Below are 23090 nucleotides of genomic sequence, written 5' to 3'. Positions count from 1 at the left end.
TCCGAGTAATAGTTTAGCACCTCTTATGGATTAATCCAAAAAACCAGAATAAGACGGAATATCAAGGTTTTTGGAAGTAAATAACTACAACAATAATTCATAAACAGGCGGAACAAAAGCTTAATCAACATTGGCAGATAGCTATCTACCTTCAGTTTGAGGTTGAAGATGATGATGCATCTAATAACTCACATTACCGAGGGTATAATTCCGTGATAGAGGCCTCATTGTTAGACCATGGCATTGATCGACTAGTAGATTGATCAGATTCAAGACCCTTGTCTGGCATCCTCCCATCTGTTCTACTCTGAAGCACAAATGCTGGTTGTTTAGGCACTTGTAGTGTGGCAGAGTAACTGTGGAGCAAGAGAACAACGGTGGCCATTGTTGGCCGGTCAGCTGGATCTTCTTGAACGCATAATAACCCGAGCTGGATGCATCTAATGACTTCATTTGTCGAGTAATTGTATCTTAGAACAGGGTCCAACAATTCCAGGGATCTCCCATCCTTCCATAGCTTCCATGCCTGCATTGGTTCATCAAAGGTTCTGTAAGTTCTATTAAGGATATTTGAACAAACTAGGCCAAAAGAATTTTACTCACATAGCTAATGAGGTCCTGAGCGCCTTCTGTTTCGTAGAAATCACTGTTCCTTTGGCCACTTACGATTTCTAGAGCTAAAACCCCGAAACTGTATGCATCTGATTTAACCGAAAATTGCCCCTGCATTGCATATTCCGGAGACATATAGCCACTGTTGAACCGGTAACAATGTCAGTGTAATGGAGGTGTTAGGCCATCCAATAGTTGAATTGCTTATGAACAAAGGTAAAACTTACTAGGTGCCAACAACTCTTCTTGTTGTTCCTTGAGTTTGATCAACCCCGAAAATCCTTGCCATGCCGAAATCCGAAATCTTGGGGTTCATGTCTTCATCTAATAATATATTGCTGGCCTTGAGATCACGGTGGATGATTCTAAGCCGGGAATCCTCGTGCAGATAAAGAATTCCACGTGCAATCCCTTCGATTATCTTGTATCGTCTCAACCAATCCAAATTTCCTTGTTTTGCAGGATCTAAACAAAACAAGCAATTGTGTTAACAGATCATCAATTCAAATTCTCAAGAGGGTCATTGCAAAGTATGAGAAAAATACCAAAAACAAAATAGTCGAGGCTCTTGTTGGGAGCATATTCATAAACTAGTATCCTTTCTTCTCTTTTCAAGCAAAAGCCCAATAGTCTGACTAGATTTCTGTGTTGAAGCTTGGCTACCAATACGGCCTCGTTTTTAAATTCCTCATCACCTTGTCCTGAACCTCTTGATAATTTCTTAACAGCTATTTCTTGTTGGTTAGAAAGGATACCCTGAGCATATACAAATTAATAACCAATCATTAAATGCATATTTAGATCAATTACTTGGTTTTTCGGGTCAGGTTACAATGGATTTGCATCCTTCCCTTTACTTTTTATGATCAAATTGTGTTGGGTCGGGTTTAGAATCTGGTTAATGAAATCGAGTTTTCTGCTTCGGGTCAGAATCAAGAGGAAGTAACAATACCTTATAAACCTCACCAAAACCGCCTTTACCTAGCTTGTTAGCATCTGAAAACTTGTCTGTTGCAGCTTCAATTGTGGCATAATCATACTGCAAGGAGTCTATGGTGGTTATGTCATACCCTACTGCACAGCCCAACCAAATAGCAAAGACTGTCAATTTCTTTTTTTGAGAGACAAGGAAATAAATATGGTATGGCTCAAAAGGAACACAAATTTAAAATTCCCATTACCATTAGTGTCGTACTTCTTCTTTGCTCTTCTCTTTAACAGCCAACACATCAGTAATAAAAGCAAAATGGAAGCAGCAATTGGAACAACAATGGCAACAATTATTGGCCATGATCTTCGGCCATTCCCTCCTGGAGCTGGAGGAGAAGGTGTTGGAGAAGGTGGAGATGCAACGCCTGTTTGATTATAGAACGGGTAAATTTCATATCTAACGTTACAGCTAGGATTCAACACTCTTGCGCCTTGCCATCCAGTTGGAAGAGTTGATATTACCATTCGCAGACATCTATTGCAATCCATGCTTATCAAGTCCGGTGTACACTGACCAAGGGTATACAGTGCTTCAAAAGTTGATGAAAAATTAACATCTTCCTCTCTAGTCGCAAATTTTTTAGCACCTTCTGGTGTGTTTGCTGCTTGGTTTGCTGTATCGTTCATCATAGCTAAGACTTGCTGGTTGAAAAGGTCTTGGTTATCGGTCACATTCTGAGTGTTACGCAATCTAACTTCAGGTTCTTCTGTCACAACGGAAAAGATATTTTGATTCGAGTACCGTAGGAGGCACTCGTCGTACCAAACCACCGCTGTTGTTTGGTTGGGACAACGTTGGGAAATATCGGTGGTGGCAAAGGTGACACACGCTTGGCAGACGCTGGTAGAAAGATCCCCACGGCAAAGGAAAAGACCGTATACCATGTCAGGGCTCCTGCCGGCGGTTGTGTTGTAGAAACCATCACCACGGGTGCTATTAGACGACAGCGATGATAAGACGGTATTGCGGTTGGCTTGATAAGTGCTGTTTACGGTGAAAGTGGTGGTGTTTGGACAAGAGTGAAACCGATAAGTAGGCTGCTGAGCTTCAATTGCAGGGCTAAGCAAGGAAAGCACTATTACTAACAGCAACAGGTTTGTGGAAACTGTGGAGATTTGCATAATTTTTGTTCTAATTAAATTAATCCCCTTTCTTTATCTTGGATCATAAGACAAGAGAGATCAAGCATATAAATCTGGGTTCTTGTCTTGAAATTATGATTTGGGTGATTTTTCTTCCATTGCAGAAGCTTCTTTGATCCTTACTATGAAAATTTTGAGTCAAGATCATTAGTTTTTTTGGTAAATTCTGCTTTTAGTCCTTGTATTTTGTGAAAATTATGAATTTAATTTTTATACTTTAATTTGATCATTTTTAGTCTTTGAACTATTAACTATTTCCAAAATTTGAGGAGTCAAATATATTGTCATAATGTAATACCATAACATTTTATTATTTCCGTATGTTACTCACTAAAAAATTAGGTTATATTTGGGTTAAGATTGAAATTTCAAAGTTTAAAAAGTATAAAACTTAGAATGATACAATTGAAGAATATAGACCAAATTTACAACTGTACACATAATACAAGATTAGTAATTGAATTTAACAAAACATATTTAATTACTATTATTTAGGTTAGGAATAAAAGTTCCAAAATTAAAAAAATCTAAAACTAAAATTAATTAATTTTAAAAATATAAATATTAAAATTAATTAAATTAAAATATAAATTTATCACTTCAGATATAATATAAAACATATTAAAATAAATTCATCAAATTTTAACATTGATTAAAATGGGGTTAGACACTTATAATTAGGGTTTTTTTTATAAAATTAACCTAAAAAATTAATTAATTACATAAATGACTCATATTTTTGATTAAACACTTAAATGACCTAAAATCTACAGTGAAAGTTAGTGGAGCCAAATAGTTTGACACCACCAACATGCCACGTCAGCAATCGGGATAAAAAAATCAATTTTTTGGTGGAGCCATGTAGAATGGCGTCACTTGTATAAATATTAGGGAAATACTATAATTTTTTGAAAATGAGGGACTTTAAAAAACTATTCCATTTTTTGGTGGAGCCAAATAAGTTGGTGCCACCAATTTCTAATGTGATTTTTTAAAATTTTCTAAAATTTTAAATATATTAAAAAATGTTAAGTATAATTAATTTTAAAATTTTAATATATTTAAAATTTAAATATACTTAATATATATTTTAATAGGTAAAGACAAAAAGGTTTTTTAATATATTTAAAATTTTAAAAACTTAAAAAATTAAATATATTAAAAATGTTAAGTATAACCAATTTTAAAATTTTAGTATATTTAATATATTTAAAAAATAAATATATTAAAAATGTTAAGTATAACCAATTTTAAAATTTTAATATATTCAATATATTTTTAAAATATATTTTAAAATTTTAAAATATTTATTTTTAATAGGTAAAGAGAAAAATATTTCTTAATATATTTAAAATTTTAAAAACTTAAAAATTTAAATATATTAAAATTTTAAATATATTAAAGAAAATGTTGAGTATAACCAGTTTTAAATTTTAATATACTTAATATATTAAAATATATTAAAATTTTAAACATATTAAAAAAAATTGAAGTATAACCAATTTTAAAATTTTAATATATATTTTAATAGGTAAAGAAAAAAAGAAAATTTCTTAATATATTTAAAATTTTAAAAGGAAAAAGGGGCGGGCAACAATTAGGAAATGGGCCGCGCCAATTTATTTGGCTCCACCAAAAAAGGGAATTTTTTTAAAATCCCTCTATTTTTTTTATAAATTACAATATTTTTTTGGTATTTATATAGGTAGCGCCATTTTATATAGCTCCACTAAATAATTAATTTTTTATCCTAATTGCTGGCGTGGCATGTTGGTGGCGCCAAACTCTTTTGCTCTATCAACTTTTACTGTAAATTTTAAGAAATTTACGTGTTTAATTAAAAATGGGTCATTAATGTAATTAATTAAAATTTTTAGGTCAATTTTATAAAAAAAGCCTAGAGAAAGTGGTGGTGTTAAGACAGTCGTGATAGAGATAAGTAGGGTGCTGAGATTCGCTGGTAGAGCTAAGCACGGAAAGTACTATTACTAACAGCAACAGGTTAATGGCGGAAACCGTGGAGAGATGCATAATTTTTGTTTTAATTAAAGTTATCTCCTTTCTTTATCTTGGATCATAAGACAAAGATAGATCAGACATATAAATCTGCGTTCTTGTTATCAAATTTGATATGGTTTTTTTTTGCAATTGCAGAAGCTTCTTTGATCCTTGCTAAGAAAAAATTTAGTCAAGCCTATTGCATTTTTTTGGTTAAATTCAGCTATTAGTCCTTGTACTTTGTGAAAGTTGTGTAGTTAATCCCTATACTTTAATTTGGTCATTTTTAGTCTTTGAACTTTTTAATATTTAAAATTTCAATCCTCCTCAAATGGTAGCCATTAAATTAGTTAAGTTATATGCTATTTTCAAAATCTGATGCGTCAAACATATTATTATATTGTAATGTTACGACTATTACTTTGGTCAGATTGAACTTTAAAATTCAAAAATATAAGACTTAGAATGATCGGAGAATATGAACCAAATTACAATTGAACACATAGTACAAAATTAATAATTGAATTTAACCAAACGAATTTAACTATTATTGTTTAGGGTTAGGAATAAAATTTCAAAATTCAAAAAGTAAAGGGACTAAAATTAACCAATTTGAAAAGTACACATACTAAAATGATCAAATTATAGGGACTCATAGTAAATATAATATTTCCTTTATATTAGTCTACAAGAAAGAAGAGTTGGTACACAATGAATGAATGGGATGGAAAGTGAATGATAAAATAATATTGAATGCGACAGTTGGCTACATGGCTGCGTCCGGGATGGTGAAAGCACTGCATTTTGCATTTTGACTTTGATTTTCGAACAACATGACATGTATATAAAGACTACATGAAATCTAATCTGGTTAGATAAATTTGAATATCATCTGTTTGATTCAATATTAAAATCATTTAGATTTTTCTAGACAAGAAATTATAGATTCAAATTAAATAATTTTAAGTTAGTTGTTGGAATGAATTTGGGTTTAAATGGTTTTGAGTTGAATTAGATTTGATTTATATATTTTTTAAGTTTAGATTATTTATTTTAATAATCCAGTTTGATTAGGTGTGTTATATCTCATTCGAGTTACGATATGCGGTAAAGTAAAAAAAAAGAGAAAAAACCTAAACAATAAGCTACCAGTAAATCGTGAAGTCATCAACAACACCCTCCATTTTAGAATGACCATCCGGACAAATATGTCATTCACCATCCGTGCCCCAAGCTTTCATTGGAAATGTGATATTATTGGTCACCAAATACCATATGGGTTCAATTGCTCTATATTATCAAGTCAGAATAAATGGCAGGGTCTGCCCCATCATAGCATCTTCGTCCCAACGAAGACATCCACCCCATGTGTTCCACAATAATGGTTTAATGGCACTTGTACTACGAAATCAATTTGTTGAAAATTCTTATCCTTTGATAGTGTTAGTCAATTTGTTAATTGTTACTATAATATGAAATTAGTTAAATTAATTAAAACCTTCTAAAATTTAGAAATTTATTTTATGTTTCCAAATTAAAATCTAATCAAATAACTTAATTTTAATAATTGTTTATGAAACATAAATTTCTTTTAATTATATGATCTTGAATCTCTCATGCTAAGCTAAAAGCAATGAAAATTTTTACAATTAATTAATTTATTAAATATGAGTTAAGAATTCTTTTTGCTTTTAATTTATCTCGAAGATTCAAGATTATATAATCGAAGAAATTTAAGTTTCATAAATAATTATTAAATATAACTTATTTGAGTTCAAAGGATAATTTAAAAACATAAAATGAAAATTTAAAATTTAGGAGGAGATTAAATTAATTAATTTCAATAATATAGTAATAAATAGGTTGACATTATCAATGGATAAATTTATTTTAACAATTTTTGATTGATTTTGACGTTTTAAAGAAATTCAACAAGAATTTTCAAAATGAGATAAACATGTATAATATGACATTTTTAATGCATTATTTTAGTTTCTAATGCTTTTTCAGTTAATTTATTAATTTTTCTATTTGGACAAGTACACAAAAAAAAGAGATTTTTCGGTGACTAAAGTGATTTAAAAGTTGGGTGATCAAAATGAAAATGTAAACATGATATTGACATGTACAGTTAATCATCATTAATGATTCAATGGTTAGGTGACTAAAATGAAAGTGCTTTAAGAATTGAATGTCAAAATTACAAAAAAAAAATTAGTGGCCAAAATGAAGTATTCCAAAAATTTAGTGACTAACTGAGTAGTTTACCATTTTATTTGTTACCAATTAATGCATTTCTCATAAATTGCCAATCAAGTTTGTGGGAAAAAAAGAAGATGATTTTTGCCGGTTGTCGACTTTTAAAAACAAAAACTGGAGTCGCCACCGATCCTTTATTGAGGTGTGATCGGTTCACCTTAAAAACGATTCTGGTCAACGAAATTCGAGAAAATGGGTTCGGGAGTCAGTTACGTACGAGGAAGGGTTAGCACCCTCATAACGCCCAAAAATTGGTACCAAATTGATTATTTGATGTCTTAATGTCGAGAGTCAAAAATGTTTTTTTTTTTTAATCAAATGTTGAAATCTGAAAAGGATAATCAATTATTCAAGTCATACGAAGAAATTGAGTCCCAATACGTTAGGGTACAATTTCTCAAAAATCCCCGAACTTTGAATATCACTTTTGCTTTATAAGTAAATCTTCATTTCGAGGAAGCAATTATGTCATGCCCAATACGTTAGGACATAACAAACTAAGTTCCCAAAAATGATTTTTACTTATATATTTTAAATAACGAATATTCTCGGTTATTTGGAATTAACGAAGAAAATTGGAACCCAATACGTTAGGGCTCAATTTTCCTCGAAAATCCCTAACTTTGAATATCGTTTTTATTTTGAAAACCTTTGAATCATAAAATGATTTTAATGTTTTGACAAAATCAAAATGTATTTAAAAAATATTAAAATGTCAATGCAATATGAAATAAATATTTTAATCTAAAATAGACATGTATATGACATATATATATATATATATATATATATATATGTATACATATATAAATAATGTATAAATGAATTTTGCAAGTATGTGTATGACCATGCAATAAATAAAAATGAAAAAATGCATAATTGTTATAAAATGTTAATGCATACATATATATGAATACAAAAGTCATGAAAATAAAATATTAATAAAATACATACGAAATATATTCATACATAAAAATAATAATAATAAAAGTATAATATATTAATAAATTATGATAATATGAAAATATATACATAAAACATGCGAAAGAAAGGAAAAAATATTTATAATAACTTGAATAATGTATAAACATGCATATTATAAAAGAAATATATATAGGATTATAAAAATATGAAAAATGTATAAATATTATAAAATAATAATGTATGTAAAATATATATAAACTATATAAAAAAATGGTATGATAATAAAATGTATGCGTACTATATATATATTTAAAACATTTATAATACATATATTAAGTTACATATATATACGCGCATATATACATACAATAATAATAATTATATAGTAATAATTATACTAATAAATAACATTAACAATATAAAAAAAACCAAAAAAAAAACAAATTAAGGACTAAATTTAGAAGCCAAACAGAATTTATGAGCCGAATTTGAAAATAAAAACAAGAAAAGGAGTAATTTAAAACACGCGCAGCATGTAGAGAACTGAAAACGCAAATTACCCAAACCTTCCAAAATATTGCGCAGCATTGGATCAATTTGAAACAGTAATAAAATGTGCTGCCAAATTTAAAAGAAATAAAAAACGATTTAAAAGTACTGTAAAAACAGGGGGGCCAATTACGCAAATGCTCCATTTTTAAGAATGCCCTATAAAAGCCCACTTTTAAACTCTAAAAAATAACACTTCTCCAGCTACCCACAAATGTGCCGCAGCTCTTCATTTGCTCCTCCACCATTCTAGTCCTCTCCCTTTTCCGACCATGAAACGACGAAGCGAGGTCGCTTTCCGACGAATCTCCCGACGGTAAGCCTTCTTTTCCCTTTCCCTTGCGTTTATTATTTTTTCCAAAAAAAAAAACAAAGGAAAACAAAAGCAAATGAAAACAATAAAAGAACAGAAAGAAAAAAAAAACAAACTGTTACCTTCCAAAATCCTTTTCTTTCTATTGTATTTTCTATTAATGTTCACAATATTTTTTTTGCTAAAATCCCTTTTTACAGATTTGATTTCTCTCCCTCTTTTCTCTTTTTTTAATCTTGGTATACAAATTTGCTCCTCAAAATCAGTTTACATTCGGCCTCTTATACCCAAAACTAATAACCATTAATTAACTCCTATCCCCTCCTGTTGTGCTGTGATTCGTGGTTTATTGTAGGCGTGGGCGTTGTGCAAGCGAAGACGCGGGGCGGTTACTGCGACGTGCGTGCTGAAACTGCTGCAACAGAGGCTGCTTCTAAGTTTCTGCTGTTTTGTTTTTGTTATGGGCTAATATTTGGGCTAATTTGGGTTTAATCTAGGCTTGGGTTAATTGGGTTTAGTAATGGGCTATTAGCTTTTTAGTCAGGCCAAAATTGGCCTATTACACCGGCTAAACTCCACTGTATAAAAAAGCATTAAGCCTTACAACATCTCAACCTTTGATTCCTTGAATGAAAAAGAATATTTAGAAGTACGAGGACGGACGCCCAGGAGATCAAGGGCACAAATTCTGGTATCGAACTATAACAAAGAATCCATGAATTGGTAGAACAAAAGGCTTATTCGAGATTGGCAGATAGCTATCCACCTTGATGTTGATGATGATGCATCCATTTTTTAAAAGTTGCATTATTACAAATATAGTACAATTATAATAAAAGTACAAATGTGTGTTCAAAATCAGACTATAGCACAAAACATAACAGGCGAAGAACTAGAAAGAACAGGAACAATTTGGAAATAACTGAACAAAGCCTGAACATCGCATATGCACGTGGTGGGGATGCATCCATTAACTTACATTATCGGGGGTGTAATTCAGTAATAGATACCTCATTGATAGACCATGGCATTGATTGACTTGTAGATTGATCAGATTCAAGCCCCTTGTCTGGCATCCTCCCATCTGTTCTACTCTGAAGCACAAATGCTGGCTGTTTAGGCACCGGTAGTGTGACAGAGTAACTGTTGAGCAAGAGAACAATGGTGGCCATCGTCGGTCGGTCAGCTGGATCTTCTTGAACACATAATAATCCCATCTGGATGCACCTAATGACTTCGTTTCTTGAGTAATTATCCCTCAAAACAGGATTCAACAATTCCTGGGATCTCCCGTCCTTCCATAGCTTCCATGCCTGCATTGGTTCATCAAAGGTTCTATAAGTTCTTAATAAAGGATATTTGAACAAACTAGGCCAAAAGCATTTTACTCACATAGCTAATGAGGTCCTGAGCGCCTTCTGTTTCGTAGAAATTACTGTTCCTTTGGCCACTTATGATTTCAAGGACTAAAACCCCGAAACTGTATACATCGGATTTAACCGAAAATTGTCCCTGCATTGCATATTCTGGAGACATGTAGCCGCTGTTGAGCCAGTAACAATGTCAGTGTAATGGGGGTGTTAGGCCATTCCGGTAAAATTGCTTATGAACAAAGTAAGAACTTACTAGGTTCCAACAACTCTTCTGGTTGTTCCTTGAGTTTGATCAACCCCAAAAATCCTTGCCATGCCGAAATCCGAAATCTTGGGGTTCATGTCTTCGTCTAACAATATGTTGCTGGCCTTGAGGTCGCGGTGGATGATTCTAAGCCGGGAATCCTCGTGCAAGTAAAGAATTCCACGAGCAATCCCTCCGATAATCTTGTATCGTCTCGACCAGTCCAATTGTCCTTGTTTTGTAGGATCTAGACACAAACAAGCAATTGTGTGTAAAAACCACCTCAAAAATAAATTCAAATTCTAAAAAGGGTATTTGAAAAGTATGTGAAAAATACCGAAAACAAAATAGTCCAGGCTCTTGTTGGGAACATATTCATAAACTAGTATCTCTTCTTCTCTTTCCAAGCAAAAACCCAATAGTCTGACTAGATTTCTGTGTTGAAGCTTAGCTACCAATACAGCCTCGTTTTTAAATTCCTCATCACCTTGTCCCGAACCTCTTGATAACCTCTTAACAGCTATTACTTGTTGGTTTGGAAGGATACCCTGAGCATTTACAAATCATTAATCAATTATTAAATGAATTCTTTGGACTCCGCATGAAAAAAAATGACCAAGTATTCAAACTAGTGGTATAAATTGGTGCTTGTAAGTTATTTGAGTTTGATTAAAAAATTTTAAATTCAATTCAGTAATTATCAAGTTAAGTTTGAATTCAAGTAGCTTGAGCTATCGATGGAGCCAAATTTGAGCATAGTGATACTTGATTCAAATGGCTCGCGAGCTTAATCAAGCTTTTCATTTGACTTTATTTTGTATATTATGAAATTACAATTTTGCTCTTATTATATAGAAAGAGCTTAAGTACGAACGGAATTAATTGAGCTTGAGTATGAAAATTGATAAATGAGCTTAATTGAACTTAAGCATGAGTAGCTCAAGTATGTCTCGAGCTTAGAAATTGATGTTTAAGCAAGCTCAAGTTGAGTATTGAGCCCTAAATATTGAGTCAAGCTCGAGCTTGAGCTGAAGCTTGCTACTATTTAGGCTGGACTCTACTCGATCATAGCCCTAACTCAGACATACCAATTAGATTGGTCATGTTAATTTCGGAAGAGATAAATTTAGATTGAGTTAATTTAGGTTTTAAAATTTTCAGATCATGTAAGTTTGGGATAGTTTTGGGTTTAAGTTATTTTGGGTTGTTCGGATCTAAGGGCATTTCAAGTTAGGACACTATGGGTTCGAGTAATTTCTTATTATTTGTTTGAATTATTTTGGGTTTAGACTAGTTTAAGGGTTCAAATCTGTTGAGGTGATTGTTAAGTTTATATAATAGAGTAGCCAGTAATGTATTGACCAATGTATCCTTTTTTGTCCCAATAATGCTACATACAAGTATCCTTTTATTTTGTTGTACTATTTTAGATATACTAATATTTTTTAAAATATTTTTCATATATATTCGTAGCTTAATTTTAGTTTCTTTCTAAAGTATATACTATGTATATAAAAATATATCTCAAATGTCCATATAAATTTTAAAATTATTAATTAAATTTAATAATTAAATTAACAAATATCTTCTAATTTTAAATGTAATTATAGAAAGATTAAAACGTTTAAAGATAAAAAAATTGATTTTAAATATATATATATTTTACCAATCGGTATTAAACAATATAGATAGATACAATCCAGTATAGACCACAGGCTAAACGTACCAAAATTTGACGAAAACAAAACTTAAACTACCAACAACCATGTTTTATAGTCAGATTAGATTAAGTCGGATTTGATTAGATTTTTTTGGGGTTGGGGTCAGAATAAAAAGGGAGTAACAATACCTTGTAAACCTCACCAAAACCTCCTTCGCCTAGCTTGTTAGCATCTGAAAACTTGTTTGTTGCAGCTTCAATTTTGGCAAAATCATACTGCAAGGCCTCTACAGTGGTTATGTCATACCCTGCTGCACAGCACAACCAAATAGCAAAAACCCTAACTTTTTTGTGAAAGACAAGGAAAATAAGATTGTTATGGCTCATAAAATCACACGCCCTTTACCATTTCCCCCCTGGACAGCATCGTATTTCTTTGCTCTTCTCTTTGACACCCAACACACCAGTAATAAAACCAAAATGGAAGCAGCAATTGGAACAACAATGGCAACAATTATTGGCCATATTCTTCGTCCATTCCCTCTTGAAACTATAATATTATATACCGGTAAGGTCAAAGTGAGTATCATGATCTAACAAAAAGATCAAGACAAAAGAGCAAGGACCCAAAATTATGAATGAAACAGTAAGGATAAACCTGGAACTAAAGGAGGTGGAGGAGATGCAACTGCTGTTTGATTTAGATTATAGAACAGGTAAGTTTCATATCTTACGTTGCAGCTAGGACTCAACGCTCTTCCTCCTTGACTTCCTCTTGGAAGGTTTCCAGTTACGTATCGCAGACATCTGTCGCAATCAGAGGTTGGCAAATCCGGTGTACACTGAGCAAGGGTATATAGTGTTCGAAAACTCGATGTAAAATTGGCATCTGCCTCTCTAGTCGCGAATTTTTTAGCACCTGGTGCTGCGTTTGCGGCTTGGGTTGCTGTACCACTCATCACTTCTTGAACTTGGCTGTCGAAACGGACTTGGTCACTGATGTTCTGAGTGTTGAACAAGGTAACTGAAGGTTCTTCAGCCACGGCGGAAAATATATTTTCGTCCGAGTATCGTAGGAGGCACTCGTCGTACCAAACCACCGCTGCTATTTCAACAGGACAACGTCGGGAAATGTCAGTAGAGGCGAAGGTGACACACGCTTGACAAACGCTGGTAGAAAGATCCCCACGGCAGAGGAAAATACCGTAAACCGTGTCGGGGTTTCTGCCTGAAGTTGTGTTGTAGAAACCATTACCACGGCTGCCATTAGACGATAGAGAAGTTAAGAGGGTATCACGGTTGGCTTGGTAAGTGCTGTTTATGCGGAAAGTGGTGGTGTTAGGACAAACGTGGTAGCGATAAGTAGGCGGCTGAGCTTCAGTTACAGGGCTAAGCACGGAAAAGACTATTAATAACAGCCACAGGGTTATGAAAACTGTGGAGCTCTGCATTTCTTTTTTTTTTTGGCTTTACCTTCTTGTTTGGATCATAAGACGAGAGAGCTCAGCTATATTCTGAAATTTATGATATGGGTGCTTTTAGTAAGGGCTAAAGTTTTGGTCCATCGTGGAAGATTATCTGATCCTTAATAAAAAAATACGAGTCAAGTCATTAGATTTTTGGATTGTTTGCGTATATGATTTAGTCTACAAAGATGACGAGTTTGGGTCCAGATGAGGATGGAAGTGAAAAACTATTCAATGTGGCAGTTGGCTACATCTACGTCCAAGACAGTGAAAGAACTCCATTGACACAGATTACCTAAAACATCTGACATATATATAAGGACTGTAGTATGCAAGACTGCAAATAATAATCTAATTTGTCTCACTTTGAAATGAGTTTTACTTTGAGGTAGATCTGTCAGGTTCTGTTGCTTCCAGTTAAAAATTTTAAATTATTTGTTTAGGATTAATTTTGGATTTAATTAATATGGGTTTGGATCATTTTAGGTTTATTCCTTGAGATTTTAGTATTTTTAAGTTACTCATTGAGTCATATTGAGTTTAAGTTGTTTAAAATTTGAGTAGGATTGATTCACATAAATTCAACTTTGAGATAAACATATTCTCATCACTTCTATTGTTTTCTTTTTAAATATTTTTATCTGAAGAATAACTTTTGTTTAGAATAATCACTACTCAAATCAACCTTTGTTCTAGAATAGCTATTATGTTCACAACCGTTGATGCCTATAGTAGTAATTGTTTGAGAATAACTCTTGTTAAGAACAATTAATATTTAAAACAACTCTTATTTAGAATAATTGAAGTTTAAGAATAGATATATTCAAACACCTATTGTTAGGAACAACCTGTCAATAATACTCAAACACTCTTATCAATAAGATATGAGAAAATATTTCTTGACTAGAATATAATAAGATTCTTGATTCTCTTTACTCTTTTAATATTTTGGAGAGCTTAATTTTGTGTGATAAGTCAATCCATCCATCTTCAACAAAGAAACTTAAAGCACAAGAACTTGTATCGATAGTTAAATGTTACATGTTAACCTTTTCTTGTAACATGAAATACATCTTCCATTTTTTAAAATGGACTATTATACAAGACTTGAATTCTTTATCAGTAAAAATGCCTCTTATTACTCCTATTTAATGTGCAACTTCATTACTCTTGTACCTACAGCCACACTTATAAACTATCATCTATCTTTACACTTAATGTTATAAAATATCTATTCTAATCGTCCTTTTCATCGTCTTTTGTTACATTCCGTTTCACTTAGGAAATTCCTTTTTGCCATAAAAAAAATCCTCTACAGAAATGAGAATATGAGGATACAAAACATGATGTTTTTTCTGGTGCAGCCAATAACGACAAGTTTATAAGACTTGGTCTTTGGGTTCCTGTATGTTTTTGTCTGCAATTGATGGATATTTCTCATAAAATGGCAACCAAGTTGTGGAAAAATATATGGGTAGAATTTAAAGACATTTTGAAAGGACATGATAGGAAACGTGTCTCATTTTTCTTGGTTATCTTTAGTGCATATATACCCAATTATCAGACTGCCTTGATTTATGGTTTAGGACTTTACTTGATTCTTCAAAGTCAAGTTAATTTGGTTTCTTTGATTAGAATAGATTTTAAAACTGAAATGCAATGTTCAATTCGGTGGTAGAGAAATTATTCATTATTGGATCCATTATCAAATAAATTTTTAGATTTTATAATTTAGATTAACCCATTTTAGAGTATATTTATAAAAAAAAGCACATGTAACTTTTTGAAATTTTATTTTTAGTATAAAATTGAACTCTTCCTTACTACTATATGTTTTCTATTTGCGACGTAAATAAGGAAGAAGGCTCAATCGAATGAAGTGAAAAAATTTCGAGTTAATCAAGTTGACTAGTCCTATTTTATCATCTTAATTTGATTTGAATTTTTTTTGAATCAAGTCGCGTGAAATGAAATTTAAGTCGAGTGAAATTGTTCGAGCTAAATCAAAAAATTAATCACGTCAAATTAAAATATTATTACAATATAACTAATTTCATGTTTGAGCACTTAAATTTGAATCAGTATATATTTAAAAAATTCAAAGAAAAATAAGAAAAAGAAAAGATATTTTACTATGATAAACTTGAATAATTAATTAAATTATTTAAGTCCCTAAAATTATTATTTTAGAAAATTTTAAAATCGTAACTTTCTTTATATATTATTTAGAATTTTTTACAATTTTTTTACAATTCTTTAAAAAATATAAGGTTTGAAATTTTATAAATGTTTTGAATTTTAAAAATTATTTTGAAGTTTTGTAATTTTTGTTAGAGAGAGACGAATTGCTCATTGTTAAAAGGAGTAGTTATACCAAAATGTTATTCAATTATTCGAGTTATTCAAATTATGAAATTCAACCTGATTTGAGCTCGAAAATAGAATTACTTGTCTGAGTTGACTCGAGAAAATTAAATAACTCGAATAACTCGATTTGATTAATTTTAAATTTGAAAATTTTCAATTTTTTCAAATTGAACCAAAATTTTCTCATCCCTAATGTAAGTCTTGCAGAGCGGATTGAAAGAAGAAAGGTTAGCTAAAATTTGTATATTTTTGGGAGTATAATTTGATGCAAGTTTGAACTTTGTTTACTAATTAAGGTGCTTCAACACATTAAAAATATATTCATAAAATGATTAGTTATCAGCTTTATACTAATTTTTACATTCAAATATATAATCTTAAAATTAAAATAGTGATCAAATCAGCGTGGTGAAAAATTTTAATAATAATAATAATAATAATTCATAATTTGAAATGTGTTTGATTGATTCTGCAATGATATGCCCACAAAGGATGTTGGTTTAATTGCACGAGCAAGCTTTACGGTATCGGTTGCCAACATGACAATAAGAGATGATTTGATTAGTCTGAGTACCAGATTTTCCTGCATGTACAATAACCCAAAATGCATTTAAGCACCTCAAAAATTACACTCGACGGGATAAGGAACTTATCTATTACCTCTATTCAGATAAGAGTTTCCATACCTAAAATTGTAGCTTAGTAGGGAAAAAAAAAGGTAAAAAGAACATGATTTCATTTTTGAACTCAACAAGCTTTTGATCGGAAGTTCTTGATAGCCTTTTAACTGCAGTTGTTTACCATCAGCTAGTGTTCCCCGAAAGAATTCATTTATTTATACCTAACGTTACAAACTTGATTTTCACATATCAATTCTTCCCTCTACCAAGTCAAGTAATTGAATTTCTCTGTACTCTGTATCTGCAATTAATAAAAGAAGAAAGTAAGAAAGTGATCAATATAACAATACAAAACAAATTTGTAATGTTTGCCATTGCATACCTTGATTGTTTCTCCTCTTCCAGATTAAGAAACCTGAGATAGAAACCACAGCTACCCCAAAAATCACTGATAAACTTGCAACAACTACTGGAGTCCTTTTTGATTTGTTTGGTTCCTCTTCTAATTAAATAAGGGCAGAATCAGATTTTCTCGATTCAACAAGAGTGATAGACTAATATAGTGCCTCCAAAGTGAAGCTGTGCTAACAGGTGGTTGGAAGAAGTGACAGTGGAAGGAAAATTGTCGTACCTTCTTTTTGCCGATCGCCCGAGGGTGACGGGGGTGGTGGAAACTCCGCTCCGGCTTCAACAAAGGGATATGTTTCGAACCTCAAGTTACAGCTAGGACTAAGAACCCGGCATCCCCTCTGCTTAAGGCAACACCGCCGAATCCCGTCAGTTGCCGCCTTATCAAGACAATGATTGCAGTCTCCCTCAGACAAATCAGGAGTGCACTGCACTAGAGCGTATAATCTTTCCGAAGCCCTGAGCGACGAGTTACCTGCTGCGTATTTAAGAAGAGCACCCCCTGCTGCTGCTTTATTACGCAGGTCACTCAACAACTCTCCGAGTCTGAGCTCAAAGTACTCATCAGCCGTAGATCCTGTATTATATAGACAGGTTTGAGGATTAATTTCCAACTTCTCGGAGAGGTTTGTGTTCGAGTACCGTAACGTGCAATCCGCAGACCATCCGATGGCTTCTTTGCTGTTAGGACAATCCAGCTTGACCCTTGATATAGTTTCATTTAAACAACCAGTGCAAACATCTAGCTTAACATCTGCTCTGCAAAGTGCCATGGCGTTGACTTCGCCGACTTTCTTGCTGTAAAATCCGTAATTCAATTTCGTAATAGAGGTGATCTGTTTGAAGATGGTATTGAGGTCACGCTCGTAAGCACTATTGGCGGTGTAGTTGCCGATGTTGTTTGCACAAGAATGCAGGAAATAAGGGTCGAAGGAAACGGCAAAAGTAACGAGGAATGTAAATGTTAAACCTGAAAACAAGAAGTGAAACAGTACTGTTCTTGAAATTTCCGTTGCCATTTTCTCTAGGGAATTCACTTACAGATTAAACGTTTAATTGTTGAAGGTGGCTGTATTTTGTTGACTGGTTCTAACAATACGAAGATGATAAAGCAGTTTTGTTGTGTAAATTGGTCTACAAGGAGAGCTGGGTCCGCAATGAATCGATGGAACGGAAGTAAATGATAAATAATTATTCAATGTGGCAGTTAGTTACGTGACCATGTTCGGGTCAATGAAAGCACTCCATTGACTTGGTTACCAATAAATGACATGTATTCAATGACTGTAATAAGCAAGCCTGCAAGTAATCTAGTTTTAAAATTTTTAGATTATTTCAATTAGGATTAATTAGGATTTTGAATTATTTAGGGTTGAGGTACTAGCCTTTTAATTTCGTCATTATAAATTTGAATCGAGTTTTGATCTTTTTAGATTTTAGTAATTTTAAATGATCTGTTTGAGTCATTTTGAGTTTAAATCTATTCCATTTGTGTCAATTCAAGTTCAAAATAATTAGATTTGAATTCTTAACTTTTTTTTAATAATAATTAGATATTTTCATTTAAACAACTAGAGCGAACATCTAGCTTAACATCTGCTCTGCAAAGTGCCATGGCCTTGACTTCGCCGACCTTGTTGCTGTAAAACCCATAATTGGATTTTGTTATAGAGGTGATCTCCTTGAAGATGCTATTCAGGTCACGCTCGTAGGCACTATTGGCGGTGCAGTTGCCGATGATGTTCGCCCAATAACGCTGGAAATAAGGGTCGAAGGAAATGGTGAGAATAACGAGGCATGTAAATGTTAAACCTGAAAACAAGAAGTGAAACAATATTGTTCTTGAAATTTCCGTTGCCTGTTTCTTTAAGGAATTCACTTACAAATTAAAAGTTCAATTGTCGAAGGTGGCTGTATTTTGTTGACCCGTTCTCACAAGATGAAGATGATAAAGCAGCTTATGTTCGAGGAAGCTACACAAGTTAGTCAATTCTTTGTCATATGACTAAAAACATTAATTTACGCATGTTGAACTATTTTTGCTGTATTTTGTTTAGGGCCTCCCAATGAATGGATGGGGCAGAAGTTAACAAAAAATAATATTCAATGTGGCAGTTGGCTACATGACCATGTTCGGGACAGTGAAAGCATTCCATTGACTTGGTTACTGATATTATTAAATGCAACTCTTTATTTCCTGATTTAATCGTCGGATTCGAGTAATGAAATATTATATTGATGTTGAAGTAATATAAGTCATATAAATTTGTACTTTTGTGAAACACAGTTATAATTTTCCACATAATTTAAATTAATCTAAACTGAGCATATGAGAAACTTGCACAAAGTAGCGACACTTTGCACAAGGTAACACGTATCCAAACTCTTAATTTCTAGATGCAAGACTAGTCTTTGGAAGTTAATTGGATCCTTTTATTGTAATTGAATTCCAGATTAAGTGTAAACTAATGAAATAAATTATTGCAACTCCTTTATCATTACAAGAGTATAAAAATTACACTCTTCCCTGCTATATGTTTGTTTCCTTGTGCAAATCGCAAAGAGTAGCTAAATTATATATGCTTTAGAAAGTATAAATCCATATAATTTTCAACTTTCTTAGGTGCTTCGATACATTAAAAATTTGAGTAAAAATTAATTTTCTTAAATTGATTTATCACCAACTTCATACTCAATTTGAAATTCATATATATGTATATCTAGTTTCATCTTCAAGTTCTTAAAAATCATGGCTTTAGTATTCATAGTTGTTAATTCAGACTGGAAAATAAAAATGAAAGGTTTTTGATAAACTAGTATTGTTAGTACAACAATCAAATTAGCGAGGTGAGAAATTTGAAATTGTGACCTCATTAACCGAAAAGACTCCATCATCTGAAATAGGTTCAGTTGGCTTTGCAATTGCACGCCCAACGAAAAATGCTGGTTCAGATGGACAAAGAAGTGTTATGGTACTATCACTTGCCAACATGAAAATCACAGATGACATGGTTGGTCTGTCTGCCGGGTCTTCTTGCACACATAATAGCCCAATATGAATGCATTTAAGCACCTCAGAAGCCACACATGAAGGAACAAGGACCTGATCTATTAGCTCCATTCCTTCGCCCTTGGACCATAATTTCCATGCCTACAATTGTAGCTTAAAATTATTAGTAGAATAGTTAAAACATTTAATCTATAGTTTGAGAACAAAAGGGAGGGTAAAGAACATACAAAAGTCAACAAGCTTTCACCATGCTCTAAATGATGAAAACCATTGTTCTTTTTTCCACTAATAATCTCCAATAAAAGGACTCCAAAGCTGAAAACATCATATTTGATAGAAAAGAGTCCTTCCATAGCATATTCTGGTGCCATATATCCACTATTTTAATTCATAAGAAACAAAGAGACAATTTATTAAAATAAAATTGGATGATATCATAAAAAATTTATAAAGAAAGAAAATAATTAAATAACAATATTCCCATAAGCCTCGCACTGTAAAGGAATGTGTCATGAAAATATGCATACTTACTATGTTCCAACGACTCTATTGGTATTTGCTTCGTTTTGATCTTCAAAAATTCTTGCCATACCAAAATTAGAAATTTTCGGATTCATCTCATGATCGAGTAGAACATTACTTGCTTTAAGATCCCTGTGTATAATTTTTAGACTAGAATCTTCGTGTAGATACAAAATACCTCGAGCAATTCCTTTAATAATATTGAATCGTTTCTGCCAATCCAGTTGAGCAGCTAATTTCGAATCTGATATAAATGTGGAAAAAAAGGAAAAAAAAAAACAAATGAGCACATTTTCATTAATTGTTTCATGTTTTTTTTTCTTATTAGTTAAAGGTTCAAGAATCAAACCGAATAGGAAAACGTCCAGGCTTTTGTTGGGCATGAATTCATATACAAGCAACTTCTCACTTTTCTCTAAGCAACATCCTAAGAGCCTCACAAGATTTCTATGTTGTAGTTTAGCAATTAACATGATTTCATTCTTGACTTCAACAAGCCCTTGACTGGAAGTTTCTGACAGCCTTTTAACTGCAATTTCTTTACCATTTGCTAATGTTCCCTGGAAGAATTCATTCATTTACATAGCATATCAAAATTCAAATGCAGGAGTATTCACATACTTAATTCGCATACATCAGTTCTAAAGCCAACTCAGATAAAAGTTTCAAGTTATATAATTACTTTGAATACAGGACCAAATCCACCCTGTCCCAGCTTATTTTCATCAGAAAAGTGATTTGTCGCTGCATGTAAAACATCCAACTGTATAGAAGGAAACTCCTGAGATCTCTCCCCATTTTCTCCGTTAAAAGTTTCCCTTGAGTGCTCATTTACCAAGTCAAGTAATTGAACTTCTTGGCTGTTTTCTTCGTCTGTAATAAAATCATAATATGATCAGCATAAGAATATAAAAAGAAGTTACAATACTTGCCAGAAAGATCACTCCGATATGTACCTCGACTGTTTCTCCTCCTCCGGATGAAGAAACCAGAGATAAAAACCACAGCCAGCCAAAAAATTGCTGATAAACTTGCAACAAGTACTGGAATCCGGTTTGATTTGTTTTGTTTCTCTTCTTCTGATTAAATAAGAGCAGAATTAGATATCCTCAATTCAGTTCATTATAATCCTTATGACAACAGGGGATTGTTCTTTACCTATATATTAATTTACAAATTACCGACCAGAAAAAAGAAAAGAGAATGTAGTGAATCTTGTTTTCTTTTTGTCGAGAACTATAAAAAAGGAAAAAGGAAAGGATCAAATTTATCAATTAACAGTGAGGATAAACCTGCTGCAGGAGGAGGTTGAGGCGAAACTATCGTTGGATTATAGAAGGGGTAAATTTCATATCTGACGTTGCAGCTAGGACTCAACAATCTTCCGCCTAGCCATCCAGTTGGAAGAAGTTCTAGTGCTCCTTGCAGACATATACTGCAGTCACTGCCTGATAAGTCCGGTGTACACTGGGCGAGCGTGTACAGTGTTCGAGAACTTGAAAGTTTGGTCTCTCTTGTCGCAAATTTTTTAGAACCTGCGGGTTTATTTTCCGTTTGGGTTGTTATATCGTTCATGTTCATAACAACTGTGGCGGCCACTAGCTGGTCGAAAGGGATTTCTGTCCCAGTTGCATTCCGATAGTTACTCAATCTAACTGCGGGTCGGTCTTCGACAACGGAGAAGATATTTCGATTCGAGTACCGTAGGAGGCACTCGTCGTACCAAGCCACCGCCGTTGTTTGGTTGGGACAACGTTGGGAAATATCGGTGGTGGCAAAGGTGACACACGCTTGGCAGTCGCTGGTAGAAAGATCCCCACGGCAATGGAAAAGACCGTATACCATGTCAGGGCTCCTGCCTGCGGTTGTGTTGTAGAAACCATCACCACGGGTAGGGGTGTGCATAATTCGGGTAAAACCGAAAAAATTCGGTTAACCGACCGAATTCGGTTAATTTTTTTATGATTTTTCGGTTAACGGTTAATTCGGTTCGAAATCGGTCGGTTAACCGAAATTTTTCGGTTAACCGAAAAAATTAATAAATAAAATTATCCAACCCAGCCCAAACTCAATTAGCCAACCCAATTACCCAACCCAATAAAACTAAAACTAAAGTTTACTCAATTACCCAATCCAATAAAAATAAAACTAAAAGACAACCCAATTTACTAAAGTTTAAAACCCAATTTACTTTAATAATTTATAAATTTTTTAACTTTTAAAAATAAAAAATAAAAATTTTGGGTAATTCGGGTATTTTTCGGTAATTCGGTTAATTCGGGTAATTCGGGTAATTTTTAACCAAAAACAAAAAATACATAATTTTCGGTTAATTCGGTTAACCGACCTTATTAACCGAAAAAATTTCGGTTCGGTTAATTTTTTTTTTTTAAAAATCGGTTCGGTTAACGGTTAAAATTTTTGGAAGGTCGGTTAATTCGGTTATAGTAATTTCGGGTCGGTTAACCGGTCGGTTAACCGAATGAACACCCCTAACCACGGGTGCTATTAGACGACAGCGATGATAAGACGGTATTGCGGTTGGCTTGGTAAGTGCTGATTACGGTGAAAGTGGTGGTGTTTGGACAATCGTGGTACAGATAAGTAGGCTGCTGAGCTTCAATTGCAGGGG

The 23090-nt window shown here is 32.9% G+C and overlaps 4 protein-coding genes and 1 long non-coding RNA gene across 9 annotated transcripts; 1 reads left to right on the top strand and 4 right to left on the bottom strand.

The window, feature by feature from the left end:
* Positions 1-2823, bottom strand: LOC105775117 (cysteine-rich receptor-like protein kinase 10). The gene is made up of 6 exons (XM_052621999.1): positions 1794-2823; positions 1565-1686; positions 1158-1368; positions 840-1077; positions 604-754; positions 1-526 (listed from the first exon to the last, which is right to left on the bottom strand). The coding sequence occupies exons 1-6, from the start codon at positions 2722-2724 to the stop codon at positions 194-196; spliced, it is 1986 nt and encodes a 661-aa protein (XP_052477959.1). The 5' UTR covers positions 2725-2823; the 3' UTR covers positions 1-193.
* A 5843-nt stretch (positions 2824-8666) lies between these two features.
* LOC105776356 (uncharacterized) lies at positions 8667-9440 on the top strand. The gene is made up of 2 exons (XR_001127971.2): positions 8667-8791; positions 9144-9440. It is a non-coding gene; the product is annotated as an uncharacterized LOC105776356 (long non-coding RNA).
* A 68-nt stretch (positions 9441-9508) lies between these two features.
* Positions 9509-13788, bottom strand: LOC105776349 (cysteine-rich receptor-like protein kinase 10). Of its 2 annotated transcripts, none has more exons than XM_012598949.2 (7): positions 12724-13788; positions 12472-12615; positions 12255-12373; positions 10743-10953; positions 10415-10652; positions 10181-10331; positions 9509-10101 (listed from the first exon to the last, which is right to left on the bottom strand). In XM_012598949.2, exons 1-7 carry the CDS (start codon positions 13514-13516, stop codon positions 9769-9771), a joined length of 1989 nt encoding a protein of 662 aa, XP_012454403.1. In that variant the 5' UTR covers positions 13517-13788; the 3' UTR covers positions 9509-9768. The 2 variants fall into 2 exon arrangements, with proteins under 2 accessions (XP_012454403.1, XP_012454401.1); XM_012598947.2 differs by having other exon boundaries at positions 12255-12376; positions 12724-13787.
* A 2650-nt stretch (positions 13789-16438) lies between these two features.
* LOC105776355 (cysteine-rich repeat secretory protein 38) lies at positions 16439-18116 on the bottom strand. 3 transcript variants are annotated; one of them, XR_008189897.1, is made up of 4 exons: positions 17150-18113; positions 16901-17020; positions 16585-16819; positions 16439-16481 (listed from the first exon to the last, which is right to left on the bottom strand). XR_008189897.1 is itself a non-coding variant. In XM_012598958.2 (3 exons), exons 1-3 carry the CDS (start codon positions 17943-17945, stop codon positions 16761-16763), a joined length of 972 nt encoding a protein of 323 aa, XP_012454412.1. In that variant the 5' UTR covers positions 17946-18116; the 3' UTR covers positions 16439-16760. The 3 variants fall into 3 exon arrangements, 2 of the variants coding, with proteins under 2 accessions (XP_012454412.1, XP_012454411.1); XM_012598958.2 differs by having other exon boundaries at positions 16439-16819; positions 16901-17017; positions 17150-18116; XM_012598957.2 differs by having other exon boundaries at positions 16439-16819.
* A 1597-nt stretch (positions 18117-19713) lies between these two features.
* LOC105776352 (cysteine-rich receptor-like protein kinase 10) lies at positions 19714-22378 on the bottom strand. Of its 2 annotated transcripts, XM_012598954.2 has the most exons (7): positions 21751-22378; positions 21415-21537; positions 21141-21331; positions 20808-21018; positions 20468-20702; positions 20164-20314; positions 19714-20077 (listed from the first exon to the last, which is right to left on the bottom strand). In XM_012598954.2, the coding sequence occupies exons 1-7, from the start codon at positions 22361-22363 to the stop codon at positions 19766-19768; spliced, it is 1836 nt and encodes a 611-aa protein (XP_012454408.2). In that variant the 5' UTR covers positions 22364-22378; the 3' UTR covers positions 19714-19765. The 2 variants fall into 2 exon arrangements, with proteins under 2 accessions (XP_012454408.2, XP_052477961.1); XM_052622001.1 differs by lacking the exons at positions 21141-21331; positions 21415-21537; positions 21751-22378 and having other exon boundaries at positions 20637-20702; positions 20808-20863.
* Between the last annotated feature and the right edge of the window lie 712 nt (positions 22379-23090).

Source organism: Gossypium raimondii, chromosome 10, assembly GCF_025698545.1.
Source record: "Gossypium raimondii isolate GPD5lz chromosome 10, ASM2569854v1, whole genome shotgun sequence".
In the NCBI taxonomy this organism is placed as follows: Eukaryota; Viridiplantae; Streptophyta; class Magnoliopsida; order Malvales; family Malvaceae; genus Gossypium; species Gossypium raimondii.
Note: the sequence above shows the minus strand (reverse complement) of the source record. Positions and strands in the feature narration are given on the sequence as shown.

Coding starts and splice junctions, on each gene's coding strand:
- LOC105776355 (XM_012598957.2), bottom strand. CDS start 17,945: ATGGCAACGGAAATTTCAAGAACAGTACTGTTTCACTTCTTGTTTTCA. Junction 17,021..17,149: donor GGGCGATCGGCAAAAAGAAG/GTACGACAATTT, acceptor TTATTTAATTAG/AAGAGGAACCAAACAAATCA. Junction 16,820..16,900: donor GAAGAGGAGAAACAATCAAG/GTATGCAATGGC, acceptor TATTAATTGCAG/ATACAGAGTACAGAGAAATT.
- LOC105776349 (XM_012598947.2), bottom strand. CDS start 13,516: ATGCAGAGCTCCACAGTTTTCATAACCCTGTGGCTGTTATTAATAGTC. Junction 12,616..12,723: donor TCCACCTCCTTTAGTTCCAG/GTTTATCCTTAC, acceptor ATAATATTATAG/TTTCAAGAGGGAATGGACGA. Junction 10,332..10,414: donor AGAAGAGTTGTTGGAACCTA/GTAAGTTCTTAC, acceptor CTGGCTCAACAG/CGGCTACATGTCTCCAGAAT.
- LOC105776352 (XM_012598954.2), bottom strand. CDS start 22,363: ATGCACACCCCTACCCGTGGTGATGGTTTCTACAACACAACCGCAGGC. Junction 21,332..21,414: donor GAGGAGGAGAAACAGTCGAG/GTACATATCGGA, acceptor ATTTTATTACAG/ACGAAGAAAACAGCCAAGAA. Junction 20,703..20,807: donor CCTGGACGTTTTCCTATTCG/GTTTGATTCTTG, acceptor CATTTATATCAG/ATTCGAAATTAGCTGCTCAA.
- LOC105775117 (XM_052621999.1), bottom strand. CDS start 2,724: ATGCAAATCTCCACAGTTTCCACAAACCTGTTGCTGTTAGTAATAGTG. Junction 1,687..1,793: donor GAAGAAGTACGACACTAATG/GTAATGGGAATT, acceptor TGGGCTGTGCAG/TAGGGTATGACATAACCACC. Junction 527..603: donor CTCAGGACCTCATTAGCTAT/GTGAGTAAAATT, acceptor GAACCAATGCAG/GCATGGAAGCTATGGAAGGA.